This window comes from Bufo bufo, chromosome 9 (assembly GCF_905171765.1).
Source record: "Bufo bufo chromosome 9, aBufBuf1.1, whole genome shotgun sequence".
Lineage (NCBI taxonomy): Eukaryota > Metazoa > Chordata > Amphibia > Anura > Bufonidae > Bufo > Bufo bufo.
In genome coordinates, this window is record NC_053397.1 from 89,765,123 (window position 1) to 89,790,166 (window position 25,044).

A 25,044-nucleotide genomic window follows, 5' to 3' on the forward strand; every position below is an offset into this window, starting at 1 on the left:
AAAACCCTCTCAGGCTAGATTATTATTCCAAATAATTTAATGTTAAAGTAAACTATACACATAATGTAACCGGACGATATACAATGGGTATTACAATCTATATTTTCAACACATATACCTTCAAAAGTAACTTTTATCTGAGAATGTAATTTGTGCCTGTACAGAACATTTCATACAATAAGTCACACGATGTCGGACACTGGTTATGATTCTTGTCAGGAGTCAGATCGGCATAAAAATGGCAGACTCCTTCACACATAATGGTGGAGTCACAACCAGTACATTTTTTATAAGGAATCCAAATGTATATTCGGATTTCGGATATTCTGTCTCTACGTCAGCGTGTTTTCATGAGTGTCCCAAAATGTACAGAAAAGCACAGGTCAACTGCCCTGTATGTATGTCACAAAAAAAACTAAAAGCAGAACTTAAAAAATAAAAATAAAAGCTTCTAAATATGTGTACTTGGCCTACTTCATTCCGGCATCATCTAGATCACTACTACTACTAGAGAAAGCAGCAATTGTCTTACCTGTAGCGCACGTGAAAACCGGGGTCCTCACGCATGCCTATTAAAACGTTAGTCCCCTCCATCGAGATGCATTCTCACAATTATATTGGAAAGGGAGAGAGACAAAGACCTCTAAATGTCTGGTCACCAAAGATTTTTGATTTCTCTATGATGGAGGAATAGATCCAAAGAATAAGAGGGGAGTCCGCTCTATAATGCCCCAGAATCTTCCGGTTTTTAGGAGAGAAACACTGTCCGGGCAGGTTCCTGCTTCCGGGACCGGATCCGCTCGGCTCCCATTCTGCAGAAGGAAGACAAGAGGCTTTGCTTGAGGTCTCAGTTTTGTTTTTCCGTCAGCACTTACAGGGTGGAAAAAGCAAAGTGATCCATGCTGACTGAGCAGTCAATGACTTCGAGCCATGTGTCGCGCGGTAGCCATGGCGACTAAGGCAAGCAAGACTCTGGAAGACAATCACTCGCTGCCGTCCAAGTTTTAAAGAGGTATCAGATTGCAATAAAGCTCTTTCCAATCACCTTAGCTGTGGATTATAATTAACAATGATGTCACAGCGTACTGAAGCGACAGGCAAGCATCATGCAAGCCGATTACCGGCACGAATCACAAAACCTTGCCGATTGATTGTGCATGCGAGAAAAGACGACCGATTTGAGATCTTTCACGTGAAAATGATTGGTACGATCACCAGAGAAGCGTCCAGCCACACACACAGCAAATTACCAAATAAAAAAATCATATTACATTAAAGGGGTATTCTGGTAATTTCACATTATTCCCTATTCACATGATAGGAGATAACTGCTAGATCAGCGGGGGCCCCCACTGAACACAAGAAGAGGGCCCCTGAAATCAAGGGAGAAGTAGGTCGAGTACGTGCACTGCTGCTCCATTCATCTCTATGGGACCTGGCGGTAAAGGCAGAGGACTGGACTTGGTTCCTGTAATCCTGTGGAGAGGAGACCACGTGAAACTGCCAAAATAACCCTTTAAAGGGGTCGTCTCACTTCAGCAAGTGACATTCATCATGCAGAGAAAGTTAATATAAGGCACATACTAATGTATTGGGATTGTCCATATTGTCTCCTTTGCTGGCTGGATCACATTATACACTGCTTGTTTCCATGGTTAAGACCACCCTACAATCCATCAGCGGGGGCCGTGCTTGTATGCTATAAAAAAAAAGTGCTGGCCTCTCTGGTGGGCGGGACTGTGGTAGCACGACCACCACTGCTGGATTACAGGGCGGTCGTAACCATGGAAACAAGCATTATATAATGTGATGGAAGAAAATGAATCCAGCCAGCAAAGGAAGCAATATGGACAATAACAATACATTAGTAAGTGCCTTGTACTAACTTTCTCTACATGATAAATACTATTTGCTGAAGTGACACAACCCCTTTAAGTGAGAGATGGCAGCTCGGCACATTAGTCAAAAACACTGACTTCATCTACTTCAACCTGGGACATCTGCTTTATTAGTCAGTTACACCATCTGTCTGCAGCGCTGCAGAATTCTACATAACTGCTTACAAGTCCTTCCTGAAAAACAGCTTCTACCTACCACAACAAACACAGTAATAGATATGCTTTCATTTATTTTACTGAAACACATGTATTTTGGCTAAAAATCTTTTCTGCGCGCTATTAAAAATGAAGTTTTGTTCCGTTTGTCTTCTGCAGCCTACATGTATTCTCATACACTGCAGGCTGCTCGGCATTCAGCTCTTCTCACTCTGCTCTCCTGGTGCAAATCTTTACAACCAATAAAATAAACATAAAGGGGTGGTCTATAAAAAGGGGTGGTCTATAAAAAGGGGTGGTCTATAAAAAGGGGTGGTCTATAAAAAGGGGTGGTCTATAAAAAGGGGTGGTCTATAAAAAGGGGTGGTCTATAAAAAGGGGTGGTCTATAAAAAGGGGTGGTCTATAAAAAGGGGTGGTCTATAAAAAGGGGTGGTCTATAAAAAGGGGTGGTCTATAAAAAGGGGTGGTCTATAAAAAGGGGTGGTCTATAAAAAGGGGTGGTCTATAAAAAGGGGTGGTCTAGCTCTAGAGACTGATGACCTTATGATACAGTGGGGGAAGCAGTCCGCTGTGCAGGGCCATACCGTTTACTGCAGCTCAGTTCCCTTCACCCAGGGTCTGACTTCAATGGATCCATGGTCCACATTTTGTGGACATTCTTTTTGCAGAACAGACAAACGGATGTATAAAGCATGCAAAAGATCCATATGTCCGTTCCGCAAAAAGACAAGGCATTGTGATCCACGGCAATTAACCCCTCAGGTGCTGCCTCCTGTATTTGTATTAAAAGGTTATTTATCTTCATTGGTGGCGCAGTGCGCCCTTCTCTCCCCCAACCCCAGTATTCAAAAACATTGGTGCGCCAGCCCAACCCCCGTCGCCCCCAACCCCCTCCTAATATTAAAGTCATTGGTTGCAGAGGCCACAGGGTCCCCTCCCCCCCTCCTCATTGGTGGCAGTTCTCATCGGAGCCCCAGCAATGTAATCCTGCGGCTCCGATCGGTTACCATGGCAGCCAGGACGCTACTGAGGCCATGGCTGCCATGGTAATCTCCCTGCTGCTGTGTGTACTATGCACAGGGCAGCAGGGAGAGTGTCAAGTCCTATTCACCCTAATAGAGCTCTATTAGGGTGAATCAGACAAGGGATCAAAAGATCCCAGGTTCTAGTCCCTAAGGAAGGGGGGGGGGGGGAAGTTATTAAATACAAAGTTTAAAAAAAATTATTAAAAAAAAGGTTCACAAAATAATATTAAGTATAATTCACCCAATTTTACATATAAAATATATAAAACAATTCAAAAAATTACATATCGCCACATCCGAAAAGTCCAAACTATTAAAATATAAAATAAAAAAATATCTATGCGGTAAACGCCATAAAAAAAAAATTCGAATAAAAACTGCGTGATTTCCCCCAAAAAATAGGATAGGACTGTTCGATAATGGCCGGACGTTCCACAAAATGTGGACTGCACGCGGCTTTTTTGGAGTTTTATTATTATTCAAAGTTTTGGTATTGTGACAATCCTAAATGGGTCCACGATCTGCAAGATATGGCAAAAGATAGGCCATGTCCCATCTCAGAGCGTTTCTTATCTGTGCCTCCACACCGCAAAACATGAGACTTGTCCATTTATCTTTTGCTGTATCTGGCAGATCGCGACACCTGCAGCACAGAGTTCACATGGCTGATGCCCGTGCAATGCGGACCTGCCGCAACACGGCAGCAAGGCCATACGTTCATGTGAATGAGCCCTTAGGAGCATTCAGGAGAGCAGAAATAAGGGCTACAGACCGAGCAGTCAGAGAGCTCATCTGACAGATTTCACACTGAACAGGACCGGGCGGCCCACGATGTAGGAGAAGGAAAATACGTGCAGGCTGCAGAAGACAAACTGAGCAAATGTTAAAAAAAAAAAAATGTAAAAATTAAAAATGACTTAATATATATAGATTATATACGGTATAATCACTGGAATGTCTCCATTTGCACAGTACTGGAAAACAACCTATATTCCACCCACAGAATGGCAGGCGAGCTGTATGAAGCCATAATACATTTCATAACGAATCCAACAGTAAAATACATCATGCTCCACCAGAAGCGTATTACTAAAGTAATGGTTTTGGGCAGATTTTGGTGTCTGAAGCATCTACAGCACTGCAGGCAGAATCTTTAGCAGGGCCGTGTACAGGACACTATACCGCTATTACTCTAGTTTCTCCGGTTTTCTGGAAGAACTGACAGAAATCCTTCCAGATGTGCCCAGAGACGGCACCATCTACAATTCTACACATTATAAAGGCAATAGGCATAACCGGATTAGACACATCATCCAACCCCTTTCCAGATGGAATGTGATAAACACATGTTTTGCTCAATCAGAAGTCATTTAATAAGAGGATTTGCTGTGAATTCCACACTAATTACTCCTCAGTGTACGTCTTCTACATATAATTACTGCACATCACAAAGCGCAACCTCTGCTGCATTACAGAGTACTGAATGGAGACCCCCGTACAAGTGATAACATGGGATCCACGTGCCCAATGGTGGGTCCAGATCATAGCCAGCCCTAGGTACAGCCCTCAGGGCCCAAACTGATTGCAGACAAAATGTGCCCGCTATATAGCAAGCCCTGCAATATGGATACAGTTATGTTCAGGAGGCCTTACTCTTGACAAGGAATAGTTTCAGAGATCAGTCTAGCCCCATGATGTCTAACCTCCGGCACTCCAGCTGTGGTAAAACTACCACTCCCAGCATGCACTCTTGCTTGGCTGTTTTTAGAACTCCATAGAAACGAATGGAGCATGCTGGGAGTGGTAGTTCCACCACAGCTGGAGTTCTGGAGGTTAGTACAGCATGTTATCCACCGCCTATGGAGTCACTAGAGGATGATAAAACTGACTGTTGCAAATCCAGTATATAAATATAAAGCTTTAAAAAAAAAAAAGTACAATTTCTTTAAAACCTCTCTCATTTAGATAGTCCTCTACCCTACATAAAGCTAGAGGCCCCCAAGAAATGCTACCATCACCAATCCCAATGGGTATGTGTAACAATTGCGCCTGTATGTTCAGCTCCCATATGCTTTCCTCACTGAGAGCAGCACAGTATAGTGGCAGCATTGCTGCTTTCAGCGGTCGGTCACTCCTATGGCGGAATTCAGTGCTTTTATAGGACTGACCTGCAGGGGTCCACCGTGTGCGCCTGTTGCAGAGGCGAGTCTGATGACGCACTCACCTGCGATGGGCGGTGTGCTGCATTGGACCCATCTCTTTCGCAGATCTGGTGCCCGCTATAGCAGGTCAGTAAAAATCAGAAGAATTCAATGCCATCACAGAAGTGACAGACCGCAAAAATCAGCAGGACTGTCACTACTCAGTGAGGGCGGCATACTGGGCAGAGAGGATCCCTTTACCAATGCTTTGCCCGCGGTCACGTACCCCTTTTATAGCTGCCAAGCCCCTGATTTACGATACAATGGATTAACAAGCAGAGCAGCCAAGTACAAGCAGTAATGAATCACAGCCAGGGAAAGCAGGCAAAGACCAAGCAGATCAGTGTTTCACCCCTTCTTAATTGACAGAGAAGATGTCAAGGACCCCACACAGTAACTAAAGCCAGATTCAGATGGCCGTTCCGACTTACATCCGCAAAACATAGCCATACCTGGACGTCGGGATGGCGTCCAGTTACATCCATTTTAGTAAATTTGCTGGGCGAGGATAAAAAAACACAGCAAGCGACAAAATATTGTCGCATGGGCTTTAATAAGTTGCAACAAGGGGGTCTTATGTTTTTTCTGTGTTTATGGTGCGGTTTCTCCCAGCGAAGGGAAAAAACTTAGAGGTTTTCTGAGATTTTAATACTGATGACCTATACTCTGAATAGGTCATCAGTATCTGTTCAGTGGGGGTCTGACACCCGGGACACCCGCTTATCAGCTGTTTGAGAAAGCAGCTATGCTCACATTAGTCGCCAGTGACATCACGCTCATCGGTCACATGGACTAGGAGCAGCTCAGCCCCATAGAAGTGAATGATACCAAGCACAGCCGCTATACATTGGTACATCACTCACAGGAGTCATCAGTATTAAAATCTCACAAAACCCCTTTTAAACTACTTTAAGGTAATTATTTTGTAATTAATATAGTTCAGTGTTGCTGGAAGGAGATAAATGCAGGGATGTTGCGACGTGTGGCAGCACCCTGAAAAATACAACTCGTACCGAGACCCTAGTAACTGTTGCAACGTGGCCATGCTGCGGTCAAGTAACGCGTGGCCATAAGCCACAGCAGCCTCTAAATATACTAATTAGGACCGCACACTTTAGGCTACTCGCGTTTTGTGCTGATCCGTCATGGACGGATCCATTCAGATAATACAACCGCATGCATCCATTCAGAACGGATCCGTTTGTATTATCTTTAAAATAGCCAAGACGAATCCGTCTTGAACACCATTGAAAGTCAATGGAGGACGGATCCGTTTTCTATTGTGCCAGATTGTGTCAGTGAAAACGGATCCGTCCACATTGACTTACATTGTATGCCAGGATGGATCCGTTTGGCTCAGTTTCATCAAACGGAAACCAAAACGCTGCAAGCAGCGTGTCCGTCTTCAAAGCGGAATGGAGACAGAACGGAGGCAAACTGATGCATTCTGAGCGGATCCTTTTCCAGTCAGAATGCATTAGGGCAAAACTGATCCGTTTTGGACCGCGTGAGAGCCCTGAACGGATCTCACAAACAGAAACCAAAACGCCAGTGTGAAAGTAGTCCTAGTTGGTCCGTATTGTTAATGGCGGTGCAGTATTCCAGGTCACAAGGCACTGGAGCACAGCACCAGAACTCTGGGAGCGTACCCTAAATGTTTATTATCCTATGATGGCAGGCTGACTCAAAGGGGGCTCAGATTTGGCTAGGGACAACATCTGAATGGTCAGCACTGTGTGGGTGAAACGGTTTCTAACAAAACTGGTTACAAAATGCCAGGGACAGATGTGAGAGCGGCCACTACACAGCAGCGGAGGGTCCTACCTGGACTGTGGAAATCCCTGTCCGGCCTCTTCCTCTTCAGATTGTAGAATAGCCTTAAATAAATAAAAATATACGATTAAAATTAAGATATTTGTTTCGAAGTTATTTTCCACCCCTTCCCCACACATTCAGGTAAAGCTACCGGCACGCTCCCCGACAGTACTTAGACCGGACCATTCGTCATAGTGATGAGAGAGGATGGAAAGCTTACCGTCATATGCACCATGGACCTGTGAGCCGGAGCCCAGGACATATATATATATATATATATATATATATATATATATAAACCAAAAACAAAGCTCAGCAGCACAAGACCAAAAACAGTGGGTGCAAGTCCTCTCAGCCGCAGGCTAAGACGGCTCTGAATAAGTATAGTTTCCAAAGATGAGGCAGCACTCCAATAGACGTAAAAAGTGGATCCTTTATTCCCCTCTGTGCAACGTTTCAACCGTCTCAATGCGGTCTTTCTCAAGCATAACAAAATGGTGTCATCAGGGGGTATATATCAGGGGGTATATATACCCATATATAGTTCATTAACCAAACCTGTAAACTGCACTCTAAAGTCATCGCCCTGAAACCAGTCTTACAGGCCTCACACCCCGCATGTCAGAGTCGTGCAGTCACTTCTTGGGATGGGCCATAGAGTAATCTCAGGAGGGAGCCATGCTGAAAAGAAACCCGGACAGAAAGGACAATGTAGTCTATGATCAGCGGCAAGTAGCCATTGCTTAGAGTAAATAGCCCCTGCTGAGAAGACCTGCAGTCTTCACACTGGCCACTAGGCCTCCCTCTCTCCGATATCTACAGTGTGCGTAACACAGGAAGCACCATTCACAACAGGTGCTATCACAGCTTATCTGCTCCCTCCTGACCTCGGCACAGGTCACAGAGCATGCCTAGAAATCTCTCCTTAGAAGTCAATGAGGTCCCCTCTTGTCCATTGTGCCTATGGCCCACATGGCCGTTGTAAAAAAAATCTCTAAGTTCATAGTTTGGAATTCGGTAGCCGGATCCAGCCGAGGATCAGGCTGCCGGAGCTCACTGTATCCGGCATTGCCAGATATGACTATGTACAGCCAGATCCCCTATAACAGCATCCAATGGAGATCCAGCTGCTCCCCAGCAAACGTAGCAGGAAACCACTGAATGCAATGATTATTGTCCAGCCAACTCCTGGCACATATGCCAGATCTCATATAATCCGGCAATGTCGAATACACAGAGTTCTAGTAGCCTGATTATCAACCGGATCAGGCTACAAGATTCCAAATGCAACTGTGAACAGCTCAGGCAAGATGGCAGCCCCCATAATCATGTTCAGGAAATAGAATTAAAAAAAATCTATTAGAAAATAAAAACTGATGAGAAAAATAGAGATGTGCTCTGATTTTATCTGGCAGAAAAAAAAAATTATAGGCGACACATCCCTTTAAGTCTTTGTGGGAACGCCCAGTAACGAGTACGACAGTCATGTATTATCTATGTAAGGAATCTTCCATATGAAGGCCACTTTCCCTGCCTTAAACAATCCAACTCCCTAACATGAATCCCAAAGTTAGACTATGTGCACATGACCGTGAAAAAAAGAAAAATTTTTGGCCATTTATCTGTTTTAATGGCCGTTTTGCACCAGTTTCTAACACTCGTCTCATAGTTTGTTTCTTTTTTAATCCCAGACCCTGTGGTGCACAGTCCCCCCCGACTCCTGAGATTAGCCCAAGAAGCAGAGTTTGTGAGCCTCAGCCTGCACCCAGCCCCTCGTTGCTCCAACTAACTAATTTGCATAAATATAAAAAGTAATGATATCTCCACAGCGGTACAAGCAAAAAAAAAAGATAATCAGCATGATCAACCCTACCAGACAGTATGCAATGCATAGGCACTCACAATGAAAGGCAATGTTCATTTGGCATCGGTGGTGATGTAAAGCTGCTCATTCACATTAGATAAAAACTAGCCAAAATGACGCATTTAAAAGGCTATGTACACCTTAGGGGCAATTTTTAATTTTTATTTTAATCATTTTGGGATAAAGATCATTTTTTCTGTTGGTCTTTATTAAAAATACTGAGCAGTTCTGTCACAAAGGGTCAACCGTTTTTCTATCTGTGTGAATTGTACTTTTTACTTTCACTTTGTGCTGGACATCTAATAAAACGTATCTCTAAATTACTAAAGTCATAAACACTTGTTTAATCCACATTCTTAGGCCTCATGCACACGACCGTGCTGTATTTTGCGGTCCGCAAATTGCGGATCCGCAAAACACGGATGGCGTCTGTGCGGAACGGATTTGCGGAACGGCACGGACAGCCTTTAATATAAATGCCTATTCTTGTCCGCAAAGCGCAGACAAGAATTTGACAGGTTATATTTTTTTTTGCTGGGCCACGGAACGGAGCAACGGATGCGGACAGCACACGGAGTGCTGTCCGCATCTTTTGCGGCCCGAGTGAAGTGAATGGATTCGCATCCGAGCCGCCAAAACGGCGGCTCAGATGCGGACCAAAACAACGGCCATGTGCATGAGGCCTTATCAGTAAGATATAAACTGAGCTATAATAAGTGTTTATAAAAGGTCTTAGGGTACTTTCACACTTGCGGCAGAGGATTCCGGCAGGCAGTTCAGTCACCAAAACTGCCTGCCGGATCCGGCAATCCGGACGTAAATGGATGCATTTGTCAGATGGATCCGTCTTTCCGGTTGTCATCCAGAAAAACAGATCCGGTATTTATTTTAGACCGGAATAACGGATCTGTCAATGCAGAAATTTTAATGCCGGATCCAGCACTAAAACATTTCCAAGGAAATGAATGCTGGATCGGGCATTCCGGCAAGTGTTCAGGATTTTTGACCAGAGAGAAAACTGCAGCATGCTGCGGTATTTTCTCCGGCCAAAAAAACGTAAGAGGGACTGAACTGGTGCATCCTGAATGGAGAGCATACCATTCAGTAGGCATCAAGATAAAACTGATCAGTTTTTTTTCCCGGTATTGAGCCCATGTGACGGAACTCAATACCGGAAAAGAAAAACGCTAGTGTGGAAGTACCCTTAGATCAGAGATAAGGAGCTGACAGAACAGAGTGGAAATTCAGATCCTGCTACTAGAGAAACTCAAGGCTGCACAAAGACAGTGGTTCAAAATGTTTAATAAAGACCAATTGAAAAAATGATTTTTACCTCAAAATTCGTACAATGCAATAATGAAAAAACGAATTGCCACAAATGTGTACATAGCCTTCAAACTAGCTGAGCCTGTGGTTATGTTTTTTTTTTTAAACAACTCATTACTAAAGTTTTCAGAAGATAACACAGGCATAAAAAAATATAAGATTTATTTTTCAGCCTCTTGACATCTACAATGACATAGGCAATGTGCTGTTAGCCGAGGAGATGTATCTGTTCATTACTCTGTCAACAAGCAAGTTATTTTGGTCTTCATTTTCCACTTTGAATGTCACAGCCAGAAATGGCTGAATGAGGGTGTTCACACTTTTTCATTACTTTCAGTAAGGAACAAAAGACTGGCGTTTTAGACGCTGGTTTTAAGCCCTATACATGGCGGTGGATCCGCTGGAGTTATGAAGAGGCACCGGCCCTACATAACTTTGGCGGATCCTCCGCCACTTTCTAGAGGTCTTAAATTTAGACCTTTTTCTATGCCTAAACCAGGGCCTGCGGCCCATCCCCGCCCACTTTTTTTTAGACCTGGCGCGAGAAGTCGCAGATTGCGGTGCAAAGAACCTTTGCGCCACAATCTGCATCAGAAATACACCTACGTTAATTTAAGCATTTTTCTGTTTGATAAATGACCCCATTAATATTTTACCATAGGATGAAATAAATATTGCTTCTAAAGTTCTCCAACAAAATGGTCTCCATTAGGCTTTCATGGGCCTGCTTGGTCGCGCATGATTCCACGGTTCATATGGACAGAAGTATTGGGACACACCTTTGCAGAATTCAGGTGTTATTCAGTTTCACTGCCATGGGTGTAAAAGACCAAGCCCCTAACCATGCAGTCTGCCTTTAGGCTGGTTTCAGATATGCACGGTCACAGATTTTTTTTCCCCCCATCCTGAACTCTGCTCTTGTAAAGAGACTGTACGGCATTAGAATGATAGGCAATGCTGTGCTTCCTTGCCTGACATTGGCTGTAATGAATTATAGTGACGGCACTGTGTCAGTACAATTTATCACATCTGATGTCGGGCAGGGACACACAGCATTATAAATCACTATACTCCCGTTACAAGAGCGGAGTTCAGAATGGGAAATCAGGCTCTTGCAGCGAACGCGCTGGTCATACAGGCATTTCTATAAGAATGGCTTAATAAATTCCAGTGTGGTCCTGTGATAGGATACCGCAATTGTGACAAGACAATTTGTGAAATATCTTCCCTCTTAGATATTCCACCATCTACTGTCAGCGGTATTATTGTAAAGGGTGACGTTTAGGAACCAAAGCAATTCAGACACAAAGTGGCAGACCACATACAATTACAGAGAGGGGCCTCCTGTACCACACCACTTTCAAAAGTGGGTTGGGATTAAGGCCTAGTTTGCAGATTAGATCACTTAAACCGGTGATCTCTCTTCAGCAAGTGGCATTTATCATGTAGAGAAAGTTAATACAAGGCACTTACTAATGTACTGTGATTGTCCATATTGTCTCATTTGTTGGTTTCAGTCATTTTTCCATCACATACACTGCTCGTTTCCAGGGTTAACGACCAGCAGTGGTCATGCTTGAGCACTATAGGAAAAGGCACCGGCCTTTCTGATGGCCAGGACCATGGGAGTGCACACAGACATGCATGCACAGCAGCTCCAACCCCAGCCACCTCGTATCTGCACTGCAGTGGTGGTCGTAGCCCCTGGTTCAGGCCAGCAAAGGAGGCAATCTGGACAATCACAATACATTAGTGTGAGCCTTGTGTTAACTTTCTCTACATGAAAGTCTTATCTTCTGCAACATTCATAAAAGTTGCATAAATATATAAACTCTAAGCTAGACAAGCCCCAGGTGTAGTTTGACAGGTATAGGTGTAAACCACATTGCACTTGTGCCAAATTACATTGCACCATTTCATAAATTAGGCATACAGGCAGAAACCAAAGACAGACTAAAGGCTAATGCACACAACATGGAAACCGCCCAAGCACATCCTGACATTTTTTTAAACTCCTGTAGAAAACGTCCTATCCTTGTCCGCAAAACGGGCAAGAATAGATGTTCTATTATTTCGCATGCCGTGGTATAGACATATGAATGGAGACGGCACACCATGTACAGTCTAATGTCTTTTTCCCTGAATGAATTGAATAGGACCGCATCCAATGCGTAAAAGAATTTGGATCAGATGTGGAACAAAAATAAGGCTGTGTGCATGAGGCTATAAAATGATAGATTCCCCTCATAGTGCATAAAAGTCACCAGCGCTCTGATGACTCAATGGGGTACACTTACTAAGTCTGGCTTACCTCATCATACATTAGGTACAACTATGGCAGTCCCTGCACCGGGTTTGGCGAATGCCAGGAGGAAGTTACACGCGTGACCGCATTGTGCCAACTGTAAAGTTTGGTGGAAGAGGGATAATGTAATAGGGTTGTTTACCAGGAGTTACATAGTTAATACGGTTGAAAAAAGACCATCAAGTTCAACCAAGGGATAGGTGGGGATGCGAATCCCAGAAAGAAGGGAGACTCGGATTTCTACACGTTTTCATGAGCATTAATGTTTACTTTTAAGAATTCGTCTAAACCCTTTGTGAAACTGCCCACTGTTCCTGCTGTGACCACGTCCTGAGGAAGTCTATTCCACAGATTCACAGTTCAGTTTTTTCCGCGTGGGTGCAATGCGTTTTGATGCGTTTTTCACGCGCGTGATAAAAAAAAAAACTGAAGGTTTACAAACATCATCTCCTAGCAACCATCAGTGAAAAACGCATTGCATCCGCACTTGCTTCCGGATGCAATGCGTTTTTTACTGAAGCCCCATTCACTTCTATGCGGCCAGGGCTGCATGAAAAACGCAGAATATAGAACATGCTGCGTTTTCCACACAACGCAGAACTGATGCGTGAAAAAAAAAAAAAAACGCTCATGTACACAGACTCATTGAAATTAATGGGTCAGGATTCAGTGCGGGTGCTATGCGTTCACGTCACGCATTGCACCCGCGCGGAAAACTCGCTCGTGTGAAAGGGGCCTAAAGAAGCGTTGATGCTTCTGGAGACTGAACTTTTTCTTCTCCAGTCGGAGGCAGTGCCCCCTTGTCTTTTGGGCACATTTTACATGGAACAGTTTTTCACCGTATTTTTTGTATGGTCTATCTATATACTTGTACAGGTTAATCATCTCCCCCCTTAGATGTCTCTTCTCAAGACTAAATAAATTCAATTCTTTTAATCTTTCTTCATAACTAAGACCCTCCATGCCTCTTATCAGTGTAGTCGCTCTCCTCTGTACTTTTTCTAGCTGTAGTGCATCCTTTCTATGGACTGGTGCCCAGAACTGAACTGCATATTCCAGATGAGCGCTTTGTAAAGTGGTAGTATTACATCCGTTCGCCTAGGCCCCATAGATCCAGTAAAAGGTAATCGTAATCAGCATACCAAGGACAATTGCACACTTCCAACTTTTCTGTTCCAGCATGACTGTGCCCCAGGGCACAAAGCGAGGTCACAAAGCATGGTTGGGCGAGTTTAGTGTGGAAGAACTTGACTGGCCACACAGAGCCCTGTCCTCAACTACATCGAACACCTATGGAATGAACTACAGTGGACATTACAAGCCAGGCCTTCTAGTCCAACATCAGAGTCTGATCTCACAAATGATCTTCTGGATGAATGGGCTAAAATTCTCACAGACACGCTCCAAAATCCTGTAGAAAGCCTTCACTGAGGAGTGGAAGTAGTTTTAGCTATGAAGGCGAGACCAACTCCATGTGAATACCAATAGATTTAGAATGGGACGTCAGAAAAGTTCCTGGAGGGCTTTCTGTCAGTGACTGAAGCGATACACCCAAAGTCTACAGCATCTCCAATTCTATGTCGCTAGGACAACAATTCTTGCCTATGCTCTGGCCTTGTTCTTCCCTATATGACCTCTATGTACTACATACACATACTTACCTCTCAGTGGGCCCCCATCTTCTGCTCCCTGGCAGCCAGAACCAGGATTCCTGGAGTGTTCTCTATGCGAGTTCTAGATCTGCAGAACTACACACAGATCTGAGGTCTTCGCCCACAGGCAGCTTCTCCTGTTACTAAGCAGTTGGCCAAACATATGAAACGTACTTCTCATGCTATACTAATAAAAGAGACCCCCCCTACATGGGCAAGCCCACAGTAATCACCAGCCAGCTACATTTTAAGGAGTGGCATCACATCACAATGAAAACTACTGTTGAGCTAAACCCGCTTTTGACACGCAGTTTAAAGTTTACAGCCCTATAGTCTCATCATAAAAGGAGTAATAATATATAGGAACGTCAAGTAAAAAAATAAATGAGCTGTGACTTCACAGACAACCTTATTAAATCGCATCAAGCCATACTCTAATAAATATACGATCTCACCTATGGACTTCCGGATATTACTGCATTCACCATCACATAATAAAGATGGTCAGAAGTCTCCAGTCCACTGGGGCTTACATTAGTGTCTTCCACCCTAAGGTTCTGGGTTCAAATCCAACCAAGAACATATTGTGTATGTTCTCTCTGTGATTGTGAGCGTTTCCTCAGGGTTCTCAGTTTCTCACATCCCGATCTGCATACTTAGGCCTCATGCACACGACCGTTGTTGTGTTCTGTTCCGCAAAATGATCCGTTTCCATTTTTGTTTCCGTGTGTCTTCCTTTATTTTTGGAGGATCACCAGACATAAAGGAAAGTAAAAAAAATAAATCTAAGACAGGTTTGCCATGCAAATGATAGGAGAAAAATGGACGCGTGGATGACAATCTTGTGTGCCTCCGTGTTTTTTAGCGGTCCCATTGACTTGAATGGGTCCGCGAACCGTTTTCCACGAAAATAATAGGACAGGTCATATTTTTTGGACGGACTGGAACCACGGATCATGGACGCGGATGACAAACGGTGCATTAGCCGAGTTTTTAACGGAGACATTGAAAGTCAATGGGTCCACAGAAAATCACGAAAAACGGAACATCGGACATGGAATAAAACAACGGTCGTGTGCATGAGGCCTTACTGGTAGGTTAGGCATGGTTTGGATCGGTGGCAGTGGTTTCAGCAGGAGCCTCCTGCTTAGGCCTCTTTCACACTTGCGTTGTCCGGATCCGGCGTGTACTCCACTTGCCGGAATTACACTCCGGATCCGGAAAAACGCAAGTGTACTGAAAGCATTTGAAGACGGAACCGTCTTCCAAATGCGTTCAGTGTTACTATGGCACCCAGGACGCTATTAAAGTCCTGGTTGCCATAGTAGGAGCGGGGAGCGGGGGAGCGGTATACTTACAGTCCGTGCGGCTCCCGGGGCGCTCCAGAATGACGTCAGAGCGCCCCATGCGCATGGATGACGTGATCCATGCGATCACGTGATCCATGCGCTTGGGGCGCCCTGACGTCACTCTGGAGCGCCCGGGGAGCCGCACGGACGGTAAGTACACTGCTCCCCCGCTCCCCGCTACACTTACCATGGCTGTCAGGACTTTAGCGTCCCGGCAGCCATGGTAACCACTCTGAAAAAGCTAAATGTCGGCTCCGGCAATGCGCCGAAACGACGTTTAGCTTAAGGCCGGATCCGGATCAATGCCTTCCAATGGGCATTAATTCCGGATCCGGCCTTGCGGCAAGTGTTCCGGATTTTTGGCCGGAGCAAAAAGCGCAGCATGCTGCGGTATTTTCTCCGGCCAACAAACGTTCCGTACCGGAACTGAAGACATCCTGATGCATCCTGAACGGATTACTCTCCATTCAGAATGCATTAGGATAATCCTGATCAGGATTCTTCCGGCATAGAGCCCCGACGACGGAACTCTATGCCGGAAGACAATAACGCAGGTGTGAAAGAGCCCTAAAGGGGTTGTCCAAGCAGTATATTGCGTCAAAAACATAAAAGAAGCCATATTCTCCCTCAGCCATCCTCTCCACTTGCTGGTCCTAGCTTGACACACAGGAAATGCCAAGAAAGGCCCACTCAGCCAATCACTTGCTGAGGCAGGCACAGCTACGACCAGTACTTGGCTGTCTGAGCAGCCACCTCCAGGCCTTTTCTGTCGAGCAGCAGGGATCGGAGCAGCCCTGGAACAATGAGGACGACTATGGTTCAGATCCAAGCACCACTCCTAATTTATAAAATCCACAACTTTATTTTAAATCCAAAGTTAAAAACTGTTACATCCAACTTAGCAAATAAAAGAGCAGCCATGCAGTGCTATACGGCAAATGGGAGAAAAATTAACATGGGCTGACGCGTTTCATAGTTTATGTAGAATAGAAGTTACGCTCCAAAGACTGTGTGTGAATCTTAACATTTCAACACCGACCGACAAGCCTAGGAGGGTTCCAGAACGGCATGCCACAACATGCACGGCACATCCCGCTATCCTGCTCCAGGAGCCGGGGTACAGTCTGTGGAGACGCCCAGAGAACCGCCTCGAGCACCGCCAGTCTCCTGGTACTGCTGAAGTAACTACAACCTGTTCCACAGGCCAAAGACTAGATTGTTAAAGGAGCGTTCCCAAAATATAACACTGATTACCTGTTACTGGGCTAAGCCATTAGCACGTGATCCGTGAGGGTGTGACCCCCATCAGACACACTTTGCGAAATCCCTTTAAAAGAAATTCCCTGTTAAACAGGCAGAGTATCTTGTAGGGTCTCGCTCAGCTGAATTGAATGATCCCTTGCTTCATTCTGGAGAAAAATTACTTTAAATCCATAAGCAAATGAGCAGTTAAGTGCACTGAGGGCGGGCCAAAGCTCCTCCTGCCTCATCTGCCATCCCCTCCTTGATGGACAGGACCAGGTCCTGCACGGTCACCTCGCTCGGCCTTGAGAGGAAGCATGAGGAACAAGGGTGCTGAGAGTGGCTTGGGTCCGTCCTCAGTGCACTTAACTGCTCATTTTCATGTGGTTAGATGGAATGAAGCAGCCATTCAACAGATCGTGTTAGGGCTCATGCACACAACCATGACGTTTTTTGCGATCCGCAAATTGCGGATCCGCAAAAAACAGATGCCGCCCGTGTACCTTCCGCAATTTGAGGAACGGAACAGGAGGACCATTATAGAAATGCCTATTCTTGTCCGCAAAACGGACAAGAATAGGACATGCCTCATAATTTTTGCAGGGCCACGGAACGGAGCAACAGATGCGGACAGCACACAGAGTGCTGTCCGCATCTTTTGCGGACCCATTGAAATGAATGGTTCCGAATAGGACCGTATATGGAATCAAAATATGGCCCGTATACGGAAGGCAAAAAACTTTCATGTGCAGGAGCCCTTACAGTGAGCATCCAACTTGAGGATAAATTCACGGACAGAATGATGGCTGTGCTGAGATCTATCATTAGCTGATGTGTACAATATCTTGGGTGGTCCTTGTATGTACAAGTCAGGATTGGAGCTGAGGCAGAACAAGTCCAAGGACTCAAAAGTTCCTGTTGTTCTGCTCCCAATAAGGTGATCTCAGTCCTCCTGAGCCGTCCATGTTATACACAGACTCACCTGACCCCCAGATCTCCTTATAGCAGCTCTCTGCACTGGCTGTCCTGGTGGTTCCCACATGGGTATTAGCTGCTTTCTGCTGCTCATCTCAGGCTGGATTCACACGAGTATAATAAGAAGGACAGCATCATAGATCCCTAAGATTGCGTTTGGGTCAGGTAAACCACTTTACTGGACAGTCCACGGGCTGAAAAACAAGACGCAACCACCATTCCCTGACAGCATGTACTGTGACATACTGAAGCAGAGCATGACAACCTCCCTTCTGAAACTGGGCCGCAGGGCAATATTCCAACATGATAGCGACCCCAAACACACCTCCAAGACAACCACTGCCTGGAGTGGCCAAGCATGTCTCCAGACCTAAACCCTATTGAGCGTCCTCAAACAGAAGGCAGAGGAGCACAAGGTCTCTAACATCCACCAGCTCCGTGATGTCGTCATGGAGGAGTGGAAGAGGATTCCGGTGGCGACCTGTGAAGCTCTAGTGAACTCCATGCCCAAGAGAGTTAAGGCAGTGCTGGAAAATAATGGTGGCCACACAAAATATTGACACTTTGGGCACAATTTGACCATTTTCACTAAGGGGTGTACTCACTTTTGTTGTCAGCAGTTTAGACATTAATGTGTTGAGTTATTTTGAGGACACACCAAATTTACAATGTTATACAGTACGCTGTACACTGACTACTTTACATTGTATCAAAGTGTCATATCTTCAGTGTTGTCCCATGAAAAGATAGAATAAAATATTTACAAAAATGTGAGGGGTGTACTATACTGTGAGATACTGTATATACAGTACTAGTCCCATTACTGGTGGCACACAGCGTATACCTATATACAGTACTAGTCCCATTACTGATGGCACACAGCGTATACCTATATACAGTACTAGTGACATTACTGATGGCACACAGCGTATACCTATATACAGTACTAGTACCATTACTGATGGCACACAGCGTATACCTATATACAGTACTAGTCCCATTACTGATGGCACACAGCGTATACCTATATACAGTACTAGTCCCATTACTGATGGCACACAGCGTATACCTATATACAGTACTAGTCCCATTACTGATGGCACACAGCGTATACCTATATACAGTACTAGTCCCATTAATGATGGCACACAACGTGTACCTATATACAATTCTAGTCCCACTACTGATGGCACACAGCATATACCTATATACAGTACTAGTGACATTACTGATGGCACACGCCATATATACCTATATACAGTACTAGTCCCATTACTGGTTGCACACAGCGTATACCTATATACAGTACTAGTGACATTACTGGTGGCACACAGCGTATACCTATATACAGTACTAGTCCCATTACTGATGGCACACAGCGTATACCTATATACAGTACTAGTCCCATTACTGGTGGCACACAGCGTATACCTATATACAGTACTAGTCCCATTACTGATGGCACACAGCGTATACCTATATACAGTACTAGTCCCATTACAGATGGCACACAGCGTATACCTATATACAGTACTAGTCCCATTACTGATGGCACACAGCGTATACCTATATACAGTACTAGTCCCATTACTGATGGCACACAGCGTATACCTATATACAGTACTAGTCCCATTACTGGTAGCACACAGCGTATACCTATATACAGTACTAGTGACATTACTGATGGCACACAGCGTATACCTATATACAGTACTAGTCCCATTACTGATGGCACACAGCGTATACCTATATACAGTACTAGTGACATTACTGATGGCACACAGCGTATACCTATATACAGTACTAGTCCCATTACTGATGGCACACAGCGTATACCTATATACAGTACTAGTCCCATTACTGATGGCACACAGCGTATACCTATATACAGTACTAGTCCCATTACTGATGGCACACAGCGTATACCTATATACAGTACTAGTCCCATTACTGATGGCACACAGCGTATACCTATATACAGTACTAGTCCCATTACTGGTGGCACACAGCGTATACCTATATACAGTACTAGTCCCATTACTGATGGCACACAGCGTATACCTATATACAGTACTAGTCCCATTACTGATGGCACACAGCGTATACCTATATACAGTACTAGTCCCATTACTGATGGCACACAGCGTATACCTATATACAGTACTAGTCCCATTACTGGTAGCACACAGCGTATACCTATATACAGTACTAGTGACATTACTGATGGCACACAGCGTATACCTATATACAGTACTAGTCCCATTACTGATGGCACACAGCGTATACCTATATACAGTACTAGTGACATTACTGATGGCACACAGCGTATACCTATATACAGTACTAGTCCCATTACTGATGGCACACAGCGTATACCTATATACAGTACTAGTCCCATTACTGATGGCACACAGCGTATACCTATATACAGTACTAGTCCCATTACTGATGGCACACAGCGTATACCTATATACAGTACTAGTCCCATTACTGATGGCACACAGCGTATACCTATATACAGTACTAGTCCCATTACTGGTGGCACACAGCGTATACCTATATACAGTACTAGTCCCATTACTGGTGGCACACAGCGTATACCTATATACAGTACTAGTCCCATTACTGGTAGCACACAGCGTATACCTATATACAGTACTAGTCCCATTACTGATGGCACACAGCGTATACCTATATACAGTACTAGTCCCATTACAGATGGCACACAGCGTATACCTATATACAGTACTAGTCCCATTACAGATGGCACACAGCGTATACCTATATACAGTACTAGTCCCATTACAGATGGCACACAGCGTATACCTATATAAAGTACTAGTCCCATTACTGGTAGCACACAGCGTATACCTATATACAGTACTAGTCCCATTACTGGTGGCACACAGCGTATACCTATATACAGTACTAGTCCCATTACAGATGGCACACAGCGTATACCTATATAAAGTACTAGTCCCATTACTGGTAGCACACAGCGTATGCCTATATACAGTACTAGTCCCATTACTGATGGCACACAGCGTATACCTATATACAGTACTAGTCCCATTACTGGTAGCACACAGCGTATACCTATATACAGTACTAGTGACATTACTGGTGGCACACAGCGTATACCTATATACAGTACTAGTCCCATTACTGATGGCACACAGCGTATACCTATATACAGTACTAGTCCCATTACTGGTAGCACACAGCGTATACCTATATACAGTACTAGTGACATTACTGGTGGCACACAGCGTATACCTATATACAGTACTAGTCCCATTACTGATGGCACACAGCGTATACCTATATACAGTACTAGTGACATTACTGGTAGCACACAGCGTATACCTATATACAGTACTAGTCCCATTACTGGTGGCACACAGCGTATACCTATATACAGTACTAGTCCCATTACTGATGGCACACAGCATATACCTATATACAGTACTAGTCCCATTACTGATGGCACACAGCGTATACCTATATACAGTACTAGTCCCATTACTGGTAGCACACAGCGTATACCTATATACAGTACTAGTCCCATTACTGGTAGCACACAGCGTATACCTATATACAGTACTAGTCCCATTACTGGTGGCACACAGCGTATACCTATATACAGTACTAGTCCCATTACTGGTAGCACACAGCGTATACCTATATACAGTACTAGTCCCATTACTGATGGCACACAGCGTATACCTATATACAGTACTAGTCCCATTACAGATGGCACACAGCGTATACCTATATACAGTACTAGTCCCATTACAGATGGCACACAGCGTATACCTATATACAGTACTAGTCCCATTACAGATGGCACACAGCGTATACCTATATAAAGTACTAGTCCCATTACTGGTAGCACACAGCGTATACCTATATACAGTACTAGTCCCATTACTGGTGGCACACAGCGTATACCTATATACAGTACTAGTCCCATTACAGATGGCACACAGCGTATACCTATATAAAGTACTAGTCCCATTACTGGTAGCACACAGCGTATACCTACACTCACCTAAAGAATTATTAGGAACACCTGTTCTATTTCTCATTAATGCAATTATCTAGTCAACCAATCACATGGCAGTTGCTTCAATGCATTTAGGAGTGTGGTCCTGGTCAAGACAATCTCCTGAACTCCAAACTGAATGTCAGAATGGGAAAGAAAGGTGATTTAAGCAATTTTGAGCGTGGCATGGTTGTTGGTGCCAGACAGGCCGGTCTGAGTATTTCACAATCTGCTCAGTTACTGGGATTTTCACGCACAACCATTTCTAGGGTTTACAAAGAATGGTGTGAAAAGGGAAAAACATCCAGTATGCGGCAGTCCTGTGGGCAAAAATGCCTTGTGGATGCTAGAGGTCAGAGGAGAATGGGCCGACTGATTCAAGCTGATAGAAGAGCAACGTTGACTGAAATAACCACTCGTTACAACCGAGGTATGCAGCAAAGCATTTGTGAAGCCACAACACGCACAACCTTGAGGCGGATGGGCTACAACAACAGAAGACCCCACCGGGTACCACTCATCTCCACTACAAATAGGAAAAAGAGGCTACAATTTGCACGAGCTCACCAAAATTGGACTGTTGAAGACTGGAAAAATGTTGCCTGGTCTGATGAGTCTCGATTTCTGTTGAGACATTCAAATGGTAGAGTCCGAATTTGGCGTAAACAGAATGAGAACATGTATCCATCCTCTGATGGCTAATTCCAGCAGGATAATGCACCATGTCACAAAGCTCGAATCATTTCAAATTGGTTTCTTGAACATGACAATGAGTTCACTGTACTAAGGCCTCTTTCACACTTGCGTTGTCCGGATCCGGCGTGTACTCCACTTGCCGGAATTACACTCCGGATCCGGAAAAACGCAAGTGTACTGAAAGCATTTGAAGACGGAACCGTCTTCCAAATGCTTTCAGTGTTACTATGGCACCCAGGACGCTATTAAAGTCCTGGTTGCCATAGTAGGAGCGGGGAGCGGGGGAGCGGTATACTTACAGTCCGTGCGGCTCCCCGGGCGCTCCAGAATGACGTCAGAGCGCCCCATGCGCATGGATGACGTGATCCATGCGATCACGTGATCCATGCGCTTGGGGCGCCCTGACGTCACTCTGGAGCGCCCGGGGAGCCGCACGGACGGTAAGTATACTGCTCCCCAGCTCCCCGCTACACTTACCATGGCTGTCAGGACTTTAGCGTCCCGGCAGCCATGGTAACCACTCTGAAAAAGCTAAATGTCGGCTCCGGCAATGCGCCGAAACGACGTTTAGCTTAAGGCCGGATCCGGATCAATGCCTTCCAATGGGCATTAATTCCGGATCCGGCCTTGCGGCAAGTGTTCCGGATTTTTGGCCGGAGCAAAAAGCGCAGCATGCTGCGGTATTTTCTCCGGCCAACAAACGTTCCGTACCGGAACTGAAGACATCCTGATGCATCCTGAACGGATTACTCTCCATTCAGAATGCATTAGGATAATCCTGATCAGGATTCTTCCGGCATAGAGCCCCGACGACGGAACTCTATGCCGGAAGACAATAACGCAAGTGTGAAAGAGCCCTAAAATGGCCCCCACATTCACCAGATCTCAACCCAATAGAGCATCTTTGGGATGTGGTGGAACGGGAGCTTCGTGCCCGGGATGTGCATCCCTCAAATCTCCATCAACTGCAAGATGCTATCCTATCAATATGGGCCAACATTTCTAAAGAATGCTATCAGCACCTTGTTGAATCAATGCCACGTAGAATTAAGGCAGTTCTGAAGGCAAAAGGGGGTCCAACACCGTATTAGTATGGTGTTCCTAATAATTCTTTGGGTGAGTGTATATACAGTACTAGTCCCATTACTGGTTGCACACAGCGTATACCTATATACAGTACTAGTCCCATTACTGGTTGCACACAGCGTATACCTATATACAGTACTAGTCCCATTACTGGTTGCACACAGCGTATACCTATATACAGTACTAGTCCCATTACTGGTGGCACACAGCGTATACCTATATACAGTAGTGACATTACTGGTTGCACACAGCGTATGCCTATATACAGTACTAGTCCCATTACTGGTGGCACACAGCGTATACCTATATACAGTACTAGTGACATTACTGGTGGCACACAGCGTATACCTATATACAGTACTAGTCCCATTACTGATGGCACAAAGCGTATACCTATATACAGTACTAGTCCCATTACTGGTAGCACACAGCATATACCTATATACAGTACTAGTCCCATTACTGGTTGCACACAGCGTATACCTATATACAGTACTAGTGACATTACTGGTGGCACACAGCGTATACCTATATACAGTACTAGTGACATTACTGGTGGCACACAGCGTATACCTATATACAGTACTAGTGACATTACTGATGGCACACAGCGTATGCCTATATACAGTACTAGTCCCATTACTGGTTGCACACAGCGTATACCTATATACAGTACTAGTGACATTACTGGTGGCACAGAGCGTATACCTATATACAGTACTAGTGACATTACTGGTGGCACACAGCGTATGCCTATATACAGTACTAGTCCCATTACTGGTTGCACACAGCATATACCTATATACAGTACTAGTGACATTACTGGTGGCACACAGCGTATACCTATATACAGTACTAGTCCCATTACTGGTAGCACACAGCATATACCTATATACAGTACTAGTGACATTACTGGTGGCACACAGCGTATACCTATATACAGTACTAGTCCCATTACTGGTGGCACACAGCGTATACCTATATACAGTACTAGTCCCATTACTGGTAGCACACAGCGTATACCTATATACAGTACTAGTCCCATTACTGGTAGCACACAGCATATACCTATATACAGTACTAGTCCCATTACTGGTTGCACACAGCGTATACCTATATACAGTACTAGTCCCATTACTGGTGGCACACAGCGTATACCTATATACAGTAGTGACATTACTGGTTGCACACAGCGTATACCTATATACAGTACTAGTCCCATTACTGGTTGCACACAGCATATACCTATATACAGTACTAGTCCCATTACTGGTTGCACACAGCGTATACCTATATACAGTACTAGTGACATTACTGGTAGCACACAGCGTATACCTATATACAGTACTAGTCCCATTACTGGTTGCACACAGCATATACCTATATACAGTACTAGTCCCATTACTG

General features: G+C 44.6%; 1 protein-coding gene across 3 annotated transcripts in view; it reads right to left on the minus strand.

Moving 5' to 3' along the window:
• GPSM2 (G protein signaling modulator 2) overlaps positions 1–25,044 on the minus strand; it is a 73,402-nt gene that overhangs the window by 44,961 nt on the left and 3,397 nt on the right. The window contains exons 1-3 of one of the 3 annotated variants that reach the window (XM_040408448.1): positions 14,254–14,272; positions 7,107–7,159; positions 533–812 (exon numbers count right to left, since the gene is read on the minus strand). In XM_040408448.1, the coding sequence (XP_040264382.1) occupies positions 533–594 (62 nt within the window). In that variant the 5' untranslated portion in view covers positions 595–812; positions 7,107–7,159; positions 14,254–14,272. Of the gene's footprint in view, positions 1–532; positions 813–7,106; positions 7,160–14,253; positions 14,273–25,044 lie in introns of those variants that run through there. The other 2 variants (XM_040408447.1, XM_040408449.1) reach the window with 2 other exon arrangements.